Consider the following 16,076-nt stretch of genomic DNA (forward strand, 5'->3'; position numbering starts at 1 on the left):
AGGGCTGCTCCAGAAGAGAACGTCAGTCTGCAGTCAGTGGGGGTGCATGAGGGCACAGCCTTCCAGCGCCATGGGCCAGTCCACAGGCTGAAGGCCCAGGCCCCGCCCCCAGGCTGAGATGGGCAGCCAAGGTGCTCACTCTGTACCCCCATGAAACCCAATGGACAGAACGCAAATGTCAGCTGGGGGCCACTAAGCTTCAAGTGACCCTGTTTGAGCACAGCTCACACCCTGCAGAGAGGGCCCAGCCATAGAGTGAGAGGTGAAGCGAGGCTCCATGTGGCCCCTGGCTGTGGGAGCCAGAGATGTCCTTTTGTCTGCCAGAGCCTCATTGATGAGCAGCTGAGCCTCAAGGAGAAGCTATATGTCCTGTCCTTCGGCACCACCACCAGTGCCCTTTGGCCAGACCCGGTGGAAGTCAAGGCCTCCACGTGAGTGACAGCCCAGGCTTGGCCAGGATGTGTACTTGTTCGTTTTCCTCCCTACGTGTTAGTGTCTGTAGTCCATGATTAAAATGCAAACCCAAGACCCCAACAGATGTGTGAGTCCACAGGGATGATTTGCAAAAGCAAAACACCGGGAGCCAGTAGCTTTTGGAAAAACGGTCACCCTCATGAGCAAACCACAAAAGGAAAGAGAAGACAACCGTGAGCCACCATTTTTACCCAGCAATCTAGCAAAGATAGTTTTACTATGAAAATAATACATGCTCATTTTCAAAAATTCAAACAGTATGAAAGGATAAATAATAGTAAATGGATCTCCCTCTCAGCCCAGTTCCCCCTTTCCGCCCAGTGACAGTTTCTTCTATCTGCTTCCATGGTCTCACATACATGCATCTGTGTGTTTATCCTCTTTTATTTTTTTTTTTATTTTATTTTTTTTTATTAATGTTATGATAGATTACAACCTTGTGAGATTTCAGTTGTACATTTTTGTTAGTCATGTTGTGGGTACACCACCTCCCCCTCTGTGCCCTCCCCCCACCCCCCCTTTTCCCTGGTAACCACCGATCAGATCTCCTTCTCAATATACTAACTTCCACCTATGAGTGGAGTCATATAGAGTTCGTCTTTCTCTGGCTGGCTTATTTCGCTTAACATAATACCCTTGAGGTCCATCCACGTTGTTGTGAATGGGCCAATTTTGTTTTTTTTTATGGCTGAGTAGTATTCCATTGTGTATATATACCACATCTTCTTTATCCAATCATCAGTTTCTGGGCATGTAGGCTGGTTCCACGTCTTGGCTATTGTAAATAATGCTGCGATGAACATAGGGGTGCAACGGACTCTTGAGATTTCTGATATCAGGTTCTTAGGATAGATACCCAGTAATGGGATGGCTGGGTCATAGGGTATTTCTATTTTTAACTTTTTGAGAAATCTCCATACTGTTTTCCATAGTGGCTGTACCAGTTTGCATTCCCACCAACAGTGTATGAGGGTTCCTTTTTCTCCACATCCTCTCCAACATTTGTCACTCTTGGTTTTGGATGTTTTTGCCAATCTAACGGGTGTAAGGTGATATCTTAGTGTAGTTTTTGATTTGCATTTCCCTGATGATTCACGATGATGAACATTTTTTCATGTGTCTATTGGCCATATTCATATCTTCTTTTGAGAAATGTCTGTTCATGTCCTCTGCCCATTTTTTGATCGGGTTGTTTGTTTTTTTGTTGTTAAGCAGTGTGAGTTCTTTGTATATTATGGAGATTAACCCTTTGTCGGATAAGTGGCTTGTAAATATTTTTTCCCAATTAGTGAGCTGTTTTTTTGTTTCAATCCTGTTTTCCCTTGCCTTGAAGAAGCTCTTTAGTCTGATGAAGTCCCGTTTGTTTATTCTTTCTATTGTTTCCCTCAACTGAGGAGTTACAGTGTCCGAAAAGATTCTTTTGAAACTGATGTCAAAGAATGTACTGCCTATATTCTCTTCCAAAAGACTTATTGTCTCAGGCCTAATCTTTAGGTCTTTGATCCATTTTGAGTTTATTTTGGTGTGTGGTGAAAAAGAATGGTCAATTTTCAATCTTTTGCATGTGGCTGTCCAGTTTTCCCAGCACCATTTGTTGAAGAGACTTTCTTTTCTCCATTGTAGGCCCTCTGCTCCTTTGTCGAAGATTAGCTGTCCATAGATGTGTGGTTTTATCTCTGGGCTTTCAATTCTGTTCCATTGATCTGTGGACCTGTTTTTGTACCAGTACCATGCTGTTTTGATCACTGTAGCTTTGTAGTATGTTTTGAAATCAGGGATTGTGATTCCGCCGGCTTTGTTTTTGCTCAGGATTGCTTTAGCAATTCGCGGTCTTTTGTTGCCCCATATGAATTTTAGGATTGTTTGTTCAATTTCTGTGAAGAATGTTCTTGGGATTCTGATTGGGATAGCATTGAATCTGTATATTGCTTTAGGTAGTATGGACATTTTAACTATGTTTATTCTTCCAATCCATGTGCAAGGAATGTCTTTCCATCTCTTTATGTCATCGTCAATTTCTTTCAAGAAAGTCTTGTAGTTTTCATTGTATAGATCCTTCACTTCCTTGGTTAAGTTTATCCCAAGGTATTTTATTCTTTTCGTTGCGATTGTGAATGGGATTGAGTTCTTGAGTTCTTTTTCTGTTAGTTCATTGTTAGTGTATAGAAATGCTACTGATTTATGCACGTTAATTTTATACCCTGCTACTTTGCTGTAGTTGTTGATTATTTCTAATAGTTTTTCTATGGATTCTTTGGGGTTTTCTATATATAAGATCATGTCGTCTGCAAACAGCGAGAGTTTTACTTCTTCGTTACCTATTTGGATTCCTTTTATTTCTTTTTCCTGCTGAATTGCTCTGGCCAGCACCTCCAGTACTATGTTGAATAGGAGTGGTGAAAGTGGGCACCCTTGTCTTGTTCCTGTCCTCAGAGGGATGGCTTTCAGTTTTTGTCCATTGAGTATGATGTTGGCTGTGGGTCTATCATATATGACCTTTATTATGTTGAGGTACTTTCCTTCTATACCCATTTTACTGAGGGTTTTTATCATAAATGGGTGTTGGATCTTGTCGAATGCTTTCTCTGCATCTATTGAGATGATCATGTGGTTTTTGTTTTTCATTTTGTTGATGTAGTGTATCACGTTGATTGACTTGCGGATGTTGAACCATCCCTGTGTCCCTGGTATAAATCCCACTTGATCATGGTGTATAATCTTTTTGATGTATTGCTGTATTCGGTTTGCCAAAATTTTGTTGAGGACTTTTGCATCTATGTTCATCAGTGATATCGGCCTGTAGTTCTCCTTCTTTGTGTTGTCCTTGTCAGGTTTGGGGATCAGAGTGATGTTGGCTTCATAGAATGTGTTAGGGAGTTCTCCGTCTTTCTCAATTTTCTGGAACAGTTTGAGGAGAATAGGTATTAAGTCTTCTTTGAATGTTTGGTAGAATTCTCCAGAGAAGCCGTCTGGTCCTGGACTCTTGTTTTGGGGGAGGTTTTTGATTACCGTTTCTATTTCCTTACTTGTGATTGGTCTATTCAGATTCTCCATTTCTTCCTGATTCAGTTTGGGGAGATTGTAGGAGTCTAGGAATTTGTCCATTTCTTCCAGGTTGTTCAATTTGTTGGCATATAGTTTTTCATAGTATTCTCTTATGATCTCTTGTATTTCATTGGTATCTGTTGTGATTTCTCCTCTGTCATTCCTGATTTTATTAATTTGCGATTTCTCTCTTCTTTTCTTGGTGAGTCTGGCTAGGGGTTTGTCAATTTTGTTAATTCTTTCGAAGAACCAACTCTTTGTTTCATTGATCCTTTCTATTGTCTTTTTTGTTTCAATATCGTTTATTTCTGCTCTTATTTTTATTATTTCCCTCCTTCTACTGACTCTGGGATTTGTTTGTTCTTCTTTTTCTAGTTCTGTTAGGTGTCGTTTGAGGTTGCTTACGTGAGCTTTTTCTTGTTTAGTGAGGTGAGCCTGTATTGCGATGAATTTCCCTCTTAGGACTGCTTTTGCTGCATCCCAAATGATTTGGTATGTCGTGTTCTCATTTTCATTTGTCTCCAGATAATATTTGATTTCTTCTTTAATTTCTTCAATGATCCATTGTTTGTTGAGAAGCGTGTTGTTTAGTCTCCACATTTTTGCACCTTTCTCTGCTTTTTTCTTGTAGTTGATTTCTAGTTTAATAGCGTTATGATCAGAAAAGATGCTTGATATTATTTCAACTCTCTTGTATTTATTGATGTTTGCTTTGGTTCCCAAAATATGGTCAATCCTTGAGAACGTTCCATGTGCACTTGAGAAGAATGTGTAACCTGCTGTTTTTGGATGAAGTGTTCTATATATATCTATTAAGTCCATCTGGTCTAATTTTTCATTTAATTCTATTATTTCCTTGTTGATTTTCTGTCTGGATGTTCTGTCCATTGGTGTTAATGGTGTGTTGAGGTCCCCTACTATTATTGTATTGTTGTTGATGTCTTCTTCTAGTTCTATTAAGAGTTGCTTTACAAATTTTGGTGCTCCTGTGTTGGGTGCGTATATATTTATAAGTGTTATGTCTTCTTGGTGGAGAGTCCCTTTTATCATTATATACTGTCCCTCTTTGTCTTTCTTTATCTGTTTTGCTTTGAAGTCTACCTTGTCTGATATTAGTATAGCGACACCTGCTTTCTTTTGTTCATTATTAGCTTGGAGTATTGTTCTCCATCCCTTCACTCTGAGTCTGTGTTTGTCTTTGGGGCTGAGGTGTGTTTCCTGGAGGCAGCATATTGTTGGATCTTGTTCTTTGATCCATCCTGCCACTCTGTGTCTTTTGATTGGGGAGTTCAATCCATTTACATTTAGAGTGATTATTGAGATGTGGGGGCCTACCACTACCATTTTGTGTCTTGTTTTCCGGTTTTCTTCAGTTTCCTTTGTTTCTCGTCCCATGGTTTAATCTGTTCTGATGTAGAGCTGCTACTCTCTGTTGTTGTCCTTCTACTTATCTCCTCTGCTCTTGGTTTTGTAGCCCCTTTCCTTTTTTGGATTTTTCAGGAATGAGGGTTTTCCTGAGGATTTCCTGAAGAGGTGGTTTTGTGGCAATGAACTCCCTTAATTTTTGTTTATCTTGGAAAGTTTTTATTTCTCCATCGTATTTGAAGGATATTTTCGCTGGGTAGAGAATTCTCGGCTGTAGATTTTTGTCCTTCAGATTTTTGAATATATCATTCCACTCTCTTCTAGCCTGTAAAGTTTCTGCTGAGAAATCTGCTGATAGCCTGATGGGGGTTCCTTTGTAGGTTAGTTTCTTTTGCCTGGCTGTCCTTAGTATTTTCTCCTTGTCGTTGACTTTTGCTAGCTTCACTACTATATGCCGTGGAGTTGGTCTTCTTGCATTGATAAAGTTTGGAGATCTATTGGCTTCTGTCACCTGAAGATCCATCTCTCTCACCAGATTTGGGAAGTTCTCAGCCATTATTTCTTTGAATAGGCTTTCTGCCCCTTTCTCCTTCTCTTCTCCCACTGGAATACCTATAATCCTTACGTTGCATCTCCTAATTGTGTCTGATAATTCTCGGAGAGTTTCTTCATTTCTTTTTAGTCTTGCTTCTCTCTCCTCCTCTGCCTGCAGCAATTCTATATTGCCATCTTCCAAATTGCTAATTCTTTCCTCCATATTATCGGCCCTACTGTTCAGAGCATCTAGATTTTTCTTAATCTCCTCTATTGTGTTCTTCATTTCCAGTATTTCTGTTTGGTTCTTCTTTATCGTATCAAACTCTTTTGTGACATAGCTCCTGAACTCGTTGAGTTGTCAGTCAGAATTCTCTCTTAACTCATTGAGAATTTTAATGATGGCTGTTTTGAAGTCATCATCATTTAGGTTATATATCTCATTTTCTTTGGGATTGTTTTCTGTGTATTTGTTACTTTCTTTCTGTTCTGGAGATTTAATGTATTTTTTCATATTGCTTGATGTTGTTGATTTGTGCCTCCGCATGGAGATAGAGTTTAGTTGCTCCTTTCACTTGTTTCAGCTGCTGCGGTGGGGGAGCAGCTGTTTATAGTGCACCAACCAGGAACCCTGTCCGTAGTTGCTAACTGTGCCTGGGCCCCTCCTTGTAGCCACAGTGGCCCTTTGGATTCCCTCCTCTGCCATGGGGGCCGTCACAGGGGGGCTTCAGGCTGCTGGTGCCTACTGTTGCAGCCCACCTAGATGTGCTCTCTCCTTGGGGTCTGCAACGGTGTTATGGGCTTTTCCAGCGGCCAGGGGTGGGATCACTTATATTTGTCACTCCATTGCTTTCGGCACCCACAAAATCTCACTTGTCCTCTATGGGTCGCAGGAGAGCTATTGGCATCTTCTACAGTCTGTGGTTAGTTCACCTAGCTATGCTGCTTTTGCCCTGGGGTCTTCCAGCCTTGTGGCTGCCGGCTGGGTGCCTTCTACTGGTGCTGTGCAGAGGCTTTCCCTAAGGCTGCTGTGAGCCTGTAGGGTTTCCCCCTAGGCTACGAAGCTGGGTCTCTGGAACTCCCCCCAGCCCCAGTCCTCTCCGAGATCTCCAGCTATCCCTAGTCCCACAGGGCGGGCAACAGCAGCTGGGGGTCGCCCCGCCCTCTGGGATTCTCTCCGGGACTCTCCCGGAGCCGTGAATGCTGGGCGTGGCCCCTCTGCTAATGGCAGACAGAGAGTTTTGTCTGCTGCCCGGGTGGAACTCCGGAGCTTCCCCTCCGGGTCGCAGAGCCGGCCTTTGAAACTTCCCCCAGCCCCTGTCCTCTCCGAGATCTCCGGCAATCCCTACTCCCACGGAGCGGGCAGTGGCAGCCGGGAGACCTCCGTACCCTCAGCGACTCTCTCTGGGACCCTCCAGGTGCCGCGAACACCAGGTGGGGTCTCCCCGCCAATGGCGGGGAGAGACTCTCCCCACGGGCTCAGGTGTGCAACTCCCAAGTTTCCCTCTGCGTTTAGGAGTAATTGCGGGGGGTTTAGGTAGGGTTCTGGTCACCTGTTTCCACCGTCGCTCCTCTGTTGTGTGCTCGCTCCTGCCCTAGATGTGTGTAGATCCTCTCGGGGCGTCCGTTGGAAGAAAGCTGCTTGCGGGTACTAGGCTGCTCGGTCGGGGTCAGAGAGTTTTCACCTATTTCCACATCCTCCCGGAAGAAAATCCATCCACCTTCCGATGCATAGTCGCGTGGGTATCTCAGACGTCCTGAGATGCTGTCTGGATATCCTTTGTCAAGCGATAAGTGTCCAAATAGTTGTAGACTCGAAGGGGGAGAAACAAAGAGGACTACTCACGGCGCCATCTTGGATCTTCCTGTCCTCTTTTATTTAAACAGAAACACGAGCATGTTACACTGTTCTCCACCCTGGCTTGTCACCTAATCTTGAATAGCCTTCTCTCTCAGTACACACAGACCTACTGCATTCTTTTTAATGGCTATATACTATGCCACTGCATAGACGTACTACAATTGAACCAGTCCTTTATTTGGGAGTTTCTCATTTGCAGTTTTTTGGGGGTGTGGGGGGAGAGGGAAGGTGTGTAAGAATTTCTAACTACTTATGCCAGTAAGCATAAATTTCTCTTTTATGAAGGGAATATGCTTGACCACTCATGTATTAGGTACCATGCTAGGCCCTTCGCACATACTATCTTATTTAATATTTATAGCCAAAACGTGGAATAGGATTATTATCCCCATTTTGCAGATGAGAAAACTGGGACTCAGGGAACATGCCCAGAGGAGATTCCAGGACAAACCACGTGCTTGAATTGTCCAGGACAGGGTCCCCTTGCCCCGTGCTGGCTGCAATGAGCAACCCTTTGGAGTAGGGAAGAGCCCAGTTCTGGCAGCGCTGGCTTTGAATCCCACTCTGACAGTTACTGAGTGACCTTGACCAGTCCTTTAACTCTCTCCTTAGCAGAAAGAGGCCAAGTGACTGAGAACCCTCACTGAGCTGTTGTGAAGATGAAATGAAAACTAAGTACCTGGCATGTGGCAGGTACTCAGTGAATGAGCGCATTTTTTTCTGAGATTTCCACTCTAGTTTCACCCCTGATCTCCGGAATGTTGGACCTGGAAGTCACCTTGAGATCATCTAGCCAAGAGCTCCTCAACTTCAGTCATTGCTTCTTTTGTGATTTTTGTCATATTTCTGCCACTTGTACTATTATTTGCTCTGCCACTTGCACTATTATTGATTTTTTAAATATCAACTCTATATTTATTATTGAAGGAAACTCTGTGAATATCATAAGTGAGAAGCCCATCTCACTTGCCATAGTTAGAAAGTAGTCATAAAAATAAATACAATGAAAGCAAACAAAACAGTGATATTACATTCCAGCTTGAACCTGTTGGCTTGAGAAGGCGCTATGCCTGGGATTTGTTCTCTCTTTGTTGAAAGGGGAGACTCAACAGTTATGTAATAACAAAAGACAGACTTCTGACAGCTGAGTTTGTTTTTTTTTTTTGGACAGACTGAAAGAGAAACGGAAAGAGCAGAAATCTCTCACTGTACCATGTGAGGTCTTTAACCAAGAAAGCACTGTGTTAAGGCGTTTCCCTTCTCACGAGTGATGTGTATCCCAGTCCACGTGGGATGCAGTCCCACAGCCACAGTACCTTCTCTCAGAAACCTCTGAGGGTTAGGGGCTTAACTCAATGCTCAGGCTGAGGTCTGCCTTCCAGGAGGGCTGGGAGGGTGTCTGGGGAAGAAGGAACTTAGCCCTAGACCCTCAGACATCAGTCAGTAGAAGCTCAGGTCCTAGAATCAGACCAGGTCTGAAATCTCAGTGTTGCCAGATGCTTACATTATCACCTTGGGCAAGTCATAACTCTGAGCCTCAGTTTCCTCATCTATAAAATGGGAATAAAGGTATTGCCTCAAGGAATTATTAGGCTTCAATGAGCTCATATCTGTCCTGGGCCTGGTATTTAGTAAGGGCACTGTGATGAGATCGCTGTTGTCTTCTCCATTACCGTCTCCCTCAGCCTCCAGGAACTCAAGCTCTGGGTAAAGAAACTGCAGCCTGATGTGGGCAGCAATCTGCTACAAGCCCTGAAGAAGATCTTCGCTGTAAAGGAGCTGAATTCTCTGGTGACCATAATGGGAAGCTGGTAGGTCTCCTTTGCTAAGTGGGTGACAGACTAAGGAGGCCAGAGAACCAAAGCATTGTTTGAGAAAAGATCATCAGCATGACTCTTCCCATGCGCTTGAGAGAATGATTGTGTTCACAGGCTGGCTGTCCATAGATGTTGGGGCAGGACAGCCAGGCCAGGCCTGTGGTCCCTCTGCCCTGCATCTTACACAGGTGACCTGGGACACAGGTGGTCAGTGGGATTCATAAGATGTTCCCTGGGAATTAGCATTTTGCTGTGGAATGTCCTCAGAGGGATTTGACCTGGGGTGCCCCCTTCCCTTCTTCCATCTTCTCCCAGCCCAGATCAGCCTTCTGAAATCCTGTCCGACTACATCCAACAGTCCGTCGTGGGAAGGGGCCTCATCACCCACATCATCACCTACAAATGCGACCACCAGGTGCCCCCTGTAAGTACCCAAGATTCTCCAATGTTTCCCTTGGATTGGCCATGGTGAGCTGGGCCAGTCTTGGAGGACAGGCCACCCTAGCTGTGGACAAGAACATGACTCTCCTTGTGTCTAGTTCTCTCTTTGGTAAGATGAGAAGTGTTGGACAGTTGAGAGGTTCAGTCAAGAAGGAAGCTCTTTAGAGTATTGGTGTGGCCCTACTGAGGGCTGATCTGTCACCATCCCTGCAGGCTGTCCTAAGGAACCTTGCAGAGGCTGTCGGGGGCTACTACCACTGCTACAGCCCAGAGACAGAGGTAAGCCCTTCTGCCAACACGCTGCCCTCTCCTCCCTCCCTGCCTGCCTGCCTCCAAGGCTGTGCCCATGGGATCTGGGCCAGGACAGACCACGCTATGTACTTGCTTCCTCCCACCCCTATGCTCAATGGGTTTACCCAGGTGTAATCAGGTTAAAATGAATAAGTGGGAAGAACAGGGGCAACATGACGTCACAAGAAATCTTTTGGTCAGCGTGTATGATGAGTTGATTGCACGCTGGTGAGCCTGGAGGCCTTTTGAAGCCTGGTGGGTAGAATTCTGAATCTCTCTCCAGTTACCATTGACATGGGCCCCACCCCTACCCCTGCTCTCACCAAAGCTCTGAGTCTGAAAGCTGCCTCAGTCCTCTCTCCTGGATAGACCCCCAGCAATCAATTCTGAATGAGCAATTAATTCTCTACCAATCTATCCATCAGTGTCCTTGTCCAAGTTAATGATAACACCCCATGCCCACAATGGAGGTAACAATCAGCAAATGTGTGTGTTGGTCCGTGTGGCAGGTTGAGACGCCAACCGTCTATCCAGCTCACAGGCTGTGCTTTGCCCGCTAACCATTCATAGCCATGAGCAAATGAATGTTTGCACCTCACAAATATGTTCAAGTGTTGCGAAGTCTAGCATTTCACACCAAGGAGCCAGGGTCAGGCAACATTTTCCTGGGCCAACACCGCTTCTCTGTTTGTGGGGGTCACAGGCTACAGGGGCGAGGAAGGTACAGTAAATGGATGAAAAGGGCTGGTTTAAGAAATATTTTATCTTAAAGTCTGTGGCCCTCTTGGCATATCTACTGTTTTTCTGCTCTGGGTAGAGATATGGGCACAACAAATTTCACTGTCCTCTTTAGTATAAGCAAAACAACCGTGCGAGGATGACAAAAAATTATGACTCTGATGGGGGGGCGGCAAAGTGGTGGGGCCTGCGGTGAACTAGTCGGCTCACGCCCCGTCGAAAGAGACGCCTCTGCTGAGCCCCAGCTGGTCGTTGCTTTGTAGGCATGTGACCTCAGTGTTGCTACGTCTTCCAGTTTTTCCAGCAGGGCCAGAAATCTGGATTTTGGGGTGTGATTTCTCTCCATTTTTAAAAAATTGAGGTGAAATCCACATAACATAAAGTTAACCACTTTAAAGTGAGTTCAGTGACATTTAACACAGTCACAGCCTTGTGCAACCACCACCTTTGTCTAGTTCCAAAACATTGTCATCACCCCGAAAGGAAACTCTGTGCCCATTGAGCAGATGCTCCCCATTCCTCCTCTCCCACAGCCCCTGGCAACCACCAACCTGCTTTCTGTCTCTATGCATTGACCTAGTCTGGAGATTTCATTTAAATGGAATGCTGTACCTTTGGTGTCTTTCTTTCCATTAGCATAATGTTTTCAAGGTTTATCTATGTGGTAGCATGTATCAGAACTTTGTTCATTTGTATGCTTGAATAATATTCCATTTTCTAGATATCCTACATTTTGTTTGTCCATTTATCAGTTGACAGACATTTGGGTTGTTTCCACCTTTGGGCTATTGTGAGCCGCTATGAACATTGGTGTACAAGTATCTGAGTCCCTGTTTTCAATTATTTTGGGTATACACATAGAAGTGGAAATGCTGTGTCATGTGGTAATTGTATGTTTTATCTTTTGAGGAACCACCCAACTGTTTTCCACAGCGGCTGCACCATTTTACATCCGCACCAGCAATGTACAGGAGTTCCAATTCTCTGCATCCTCGTGGATACTTGTTATAGTCCCTTTATTATTATTCTTATTATCATTATTATTATTATTATTGGGTGTAAAGTGTTTCTTCACTTTTTTAAGGGTAGACAGTGCTTCAATTGTTTAAAAACACTGCGGGCCAATACTGCACAAGAGGGACACAACATGTTTGCAAGCTCTGTCTGGCACACAGACCCCAGTGTATCATGTCTGATTTAAAGACTCTGCCAAGTGACCCCTGGATGGCTGATTGCTCCCACCACCCCCAGATCTGTACCAGCCGGGAGGTGGACGAGCTCCTGGCAGAAATCCAGAAGGCTCAGAACCTCCTGGGCCACGTCCAAGCCCTCCACCACAGCACCCCCTGGGATGAGCTGACCTGCATGATGAGGGAGGTAGGTGATGCGAAGGAAGATTCTGGGACCTCCTCCCAGAGACTCTCAGCTGGCCTCACTCTATTCTCCTTTCTCACCTGTCTCTCAGAGGCATGGCTCTGAGGCCCCCATGTCCTGAAAGTGGAACAGGGCAGAGCCCCGCCCTCTGCTGTAGCCCACAGCTCTCAGCCGGGTGGGCTGGGCGAGCCCTCCACTGTGCAGGAAAGATCCGGGTGCATTTTCTAACTGAAAAATGTATTTCAGAGAAAAGGCAGCAGGCTTCTGCCACCTCTTCCACCTGCCACTGTCCCCTCCCTTCCCCCAATTTGAGGAATGATGAAAAGCTCAACCACACAGAACAGTCTGTCTTAAAGGAGATCTTTCCCACCCAGCACCTCATTCAGGGCAGATGTCCCTGCCGGTGACTTGGTTAACTTAACATCAGCAGCATAGTTCAGGCAGCTCCAGGCCACAAGCACCATAACCAGCTGTGTGCCGTTTAGACTGTGCAGGGAACTTAGGTGTGGACAGACGAGAAACGAATGCATTTATAACTTCACTGAATGAAGATGTGGATGTGAGGACCAGACATTTCGGCCTGGCGGGATGTAGTGAAAGAAACACAGCACCTAGACTGGGGTCTGAAATTTTAGTTCCAGCTCTGCTACTGGCTCGCTGTAAACCGTAACAACTATCAGTCTTGTAATTATAACAGTTCTCATGTACTGAGTGTACTTTCTAAGATAGGCACGATGCTTAATTCTTTAAATGCCTTATTCTATCTTTACGACAACAGTCGGCGGTGGGTATATTATTACCCCCACTTTACAGATGACAAAACTGAAGTTAAGAGGTTAAATGATTTCCGCATGATCACAGAGATAGAAATAGATTGAATTTGAATCGAACCCAGGTCTTTCGAATGCCAAAACCTTGCCAGGAGTTTCCCAAAATGAAATGCACGTACTATTTCTGATTTGCAAGATGATTATAAGGTGATACATGGATTAAATTTTTTTTTTTTTGAAGATTAGCCTTGAGCTAACATCTGCCACCAATCCTCCTCTTTTTTGCTGAGGAAGACTGGCCCTGAGCTAACATCTGTGCTCATCTTCCTCTACTTTATATGTGGGACACCTGCCACAGCGTGGCTTGACAAGGAGTGCTTTAACTTCTCAGGACCTCAGGTTTTCAGTTTGTAAATGTGGGCTCGATCAGGGCTCCCTATCTGATTTGGTGTAGGAGTTACTTTTTAGTTCCCATACCTCATATTTTGAGCTCATGGAGAGGCCGCCTGTGATCTTAGAGTCCCAGGTGCTGATCTTAATGGTCAGGGTGGGGAAGGGACGAGGAGGACTGACAAATGAAAGAGGGAACGAGTTGCTGGAGACATTTCCCTCTTCCCCTGGAAATTCCGGAAGTCTCCAGAGAAGGGGATGGGGGTGGTGGAAGGGAAGGCAGAACTGCCTTTAATTTACCAGGTAAGGTTTTACATGCTCCGCTTAGGGAAGCCGGGCGGGTGGGGGAGACTGAGGACTTTTTTAGCTTTAAAATACAATTATGTAACGAGGATTTTAATTTAGCTTTCCACAGAGATTGCAAAAGGGCCACTCACAAGTCTCTTGCCTAAACCTCCAAAGCATGAGGCGCCCCTCACCATTGAGTTCCCAAACTTGGACAAGACTTCTGCAGAATGGCTCAAGATCAATGGCCTGAAAGGTACATCCCAAAAGAGGGCAGAAGCCAGAACTAAGGTGACTGACTACCAGGCCTGAATCCTCTAGGGCTTCAAGAGTGGTGCCTCAAGCCCCACTATTTATTTTTACAGCCAAGAAGTTAAGCCTTTATCAGGTTCTGGCACCCAACGCATTCTCGCCCGTGGAGGAATTTGTGCCTATTCTCCAGAAAACAGTATCATCAACTATCCATGAGGTAACTCAGATTCAGAGTTCTCTCGGTCCTCTGCAGGGGAGCTCCTCTGTGGCATTTCCCTTCTTAAATGGTCGGGAAATAAGAGTCATAAGGCAGAGCCCAAGGAGCAGGGGCCTGAGGGCCTGGAGTAGGATGCAGGCTTTCCACCCAGGCCTCCAGAACTCTCATCAAATCCACTCTAACTGCTGTTTCTCACAGATCTGAAAATGGAACTTGGGAGATGAGGGTAAGATGGAGTAAACTGGGTACCACGGTCTCCTCCTCTGTGAAGGTTTTCCTCTCTCCACCCAGAACACACTCACTCCCTTTGTGTCCTCTCTGTACCTTGTACAGACTTCTGCTATAGCTCATATAATGTGTGTATTTATTACACATCTAAATCCCCACCAGAGTATGAGCCCTTTAAAAGGAAAAACTCTTCTCCAACTCTGTATCCTCAATTTCTAGTACTAATGAGCAGTCAATGAATGTTTACTGGACGGCTGAGTGGGTAGAAGAAGGATGGAAAGAAGGAAAAGAAAGAGGAATGGGTAGATGGATGGAAATGTTGATGATGAATGAACAGGTAAAAGGATGAATGGATGACGGATGGATGGAAATGTGAACAGATGGAAAGATGAAAGGAAAAAATGGAAGGATGGATGACAGGATGGAATTTAAAAAGATGAATGTAAAATTTAAGTAAGGATGGAGAAATGGAAGGCAGGAACAATAGGTGAATAGAAAGATCAGTGGAAAGATGGAAGAATGAAAGGAAAGAGAGGTGGTGTGGCGGATGTATAGTTCTAGCAGGGGATGGATGAGTGACTAGAGCGATGGAGTCATAGTTAGAGATATCAGTATAATGACTTGGTGGAAGATGAAAGAAAAGATGAATAAATTTAATTTTCAGTGTTCTTATCTGGGTTCCCAAACCTAAGAACCCATGCCAGTATGTTTTAAGTTCTCCAACTCTGCTATTACCAAAACCCCCAACCATATCTTGTAATAAACTCTGATGTTCAGAAGAGCTTCCCAAGAAGGCGGCCTGCTTGCTGTCAGGCATGTTCATTCAGGGGACCGCTGTCCTGAAGGCACTCTGCTGCCAGCTCCAGACAAGGCCGCGGCCTGGCAGAAGGAGACGTAGTCCGACCCGACATGTGCTCAGATGTGGCCATTTCCCTCTCCTGTATCTGATTCGGAGAGTCCAGTGCCCAAATTAAACTTAAAATCATTCCCCACATGTGCTTCTGTTCGCCTGCTCCCCTTCTTGGCCGCGCCTGAGTGCAGAAAGCGATGGTGCAATTTGAGTGGCATGACGGGACAGTGAAGAACATCCACGTGGACCCGCCGTTCCTCTATGAGTACCAGGTCAGCAATGGGTCCAACAGTCAGAAGATGGGGTGCGGGATCAGGGAATGGGAGGGAGGCACCAGTGAATGTGGAGACAGCAAGCCATTGACTGAACTCTCTCTTGTAAACAGAAACTGTCCACCCACAGGCATCTCTGGTATCAGGGACCTGGATGCCTAAAACAAAAGTCTCTGATCCTTTGGGGCGAGATCTACCTCCTCTCCCTGTTGAGGCAATGAAATATTTAACTCTTCTCTTCCTGGTCTTGTGGCAGACTCATTTCGTGATTTAGCGCAATGTTTATATTGCCTGATTACCCATGGCCTTGACACGCTGTTCCCAGAAGGCAACTGGGGTACGCTCCCTTCCCCCACAGACCCCTCAATCAGCCATCCTTTGCATAGTCGCTCACTGTCTGTGGCCCTTGCGTTTGCAGAAACAGCTCAGCAGAGCTATGCGGATGTACGAGAGGCGGATCGAGTGGCTTTCCTTGGCCAGCAGAAGAATCTGGGGCACTGTTTGTGAAAAAAGGTACCTTCCCCTAAGCAGTGCTCTTTTTTTTTTTTTTTTTTAAAGATTTTTATTTCTTCCTTTTTCTCCCCAAAGCCCCCCAGTACATAGTTGTATATTCTTCGTTGTGGGTCCTTCTAGTTGTGGCATGTGGGATGCTGCCTCAGCGTGGCTTGACGAGCAGTGCCATGTCCGTGCCCAGGATTCGAACCAACGAAACACTGGGCCGCCTGCAGCGGAGCGCGCGAACTTAACCACTCGGCCACAGGGCCAGCCCCCACTAAGCAGTGCTCTTATCCCTTGTGGGTCTGGTGTGGGACACAGCACTTATTCTACTCATGAATTCCCTATTGGTAGCATCAGAAGTCATCACTGAGATT

General features: G+C 45.3%; 1 protein-coding gene across 5 annotated transcripts in view; it reads left to right on the forward strand.

Annotated features, from left to right (window-relative positions):
- Window positions 1–16,076, forward strand: part of VWA3A (von Willebrand factor A domain containing 3A) — a 56,980-nt gene that overhangs the window by 15,314 nt on the left and 25,590 nt on the right. For all 5 annotated transcript variants that reach the window (XR_011424773.1, XR_011424772.1, XR_011424774.1 and 2 more), the window contains exons 9-17: window positions 325–431; window positions 8,965–9,090; window positions 9,412–9,520; window positions 9,751–9,816; window positions 11,818–11,943; window positions 13,506–13,641; window positions 13,751–13,854; window positions 15,124–15,204; window positions 15,623–15,717. Coding sequence is in view for 2 of the 5 variants with exons in the window: in XM_070232220.1 (XP_070088321.1) it covers window positions 325–431; window positions 8,965–9,090; window positions 9,412–9,520; window positions 9,751–9,816; window positions 11,818–11,943; window positions 13,506–13,641; window positions 13,751–13,854; window positions 15,124–15,204; window positions 15,623–15,717 (950 nt within the window). In the remaining 3 variants the exon portion in view is untranslated. The remainder of the gene's footprint in view (window positions 1–324; window positions 432–8,964; window positions 9,091–9,411; window positions 9,521–9,750; window positions 9,817–11,817; window positions 11,944–13,505; window positions 13,642–13,750; window positions 13,855–15,123; window positions 15,205–15,622; window positions 15,718–16,076) is intronic.

The sequence above is a fragment of the Equus caballus genome, chromosome 13, assembly GCF_041296265.1.
Source record: "Equus caballus isolate H_3958 breed thoroughbred chromosome 13, TB-T2T, whole genome shotgun sequence".
In the NCBI taxonomy this organism is placed as follows: Eukaryota; Metazoa; Chordata; class Mammalia; order Perissodactyla; family Equidae; genus Equus; species Equus caballus.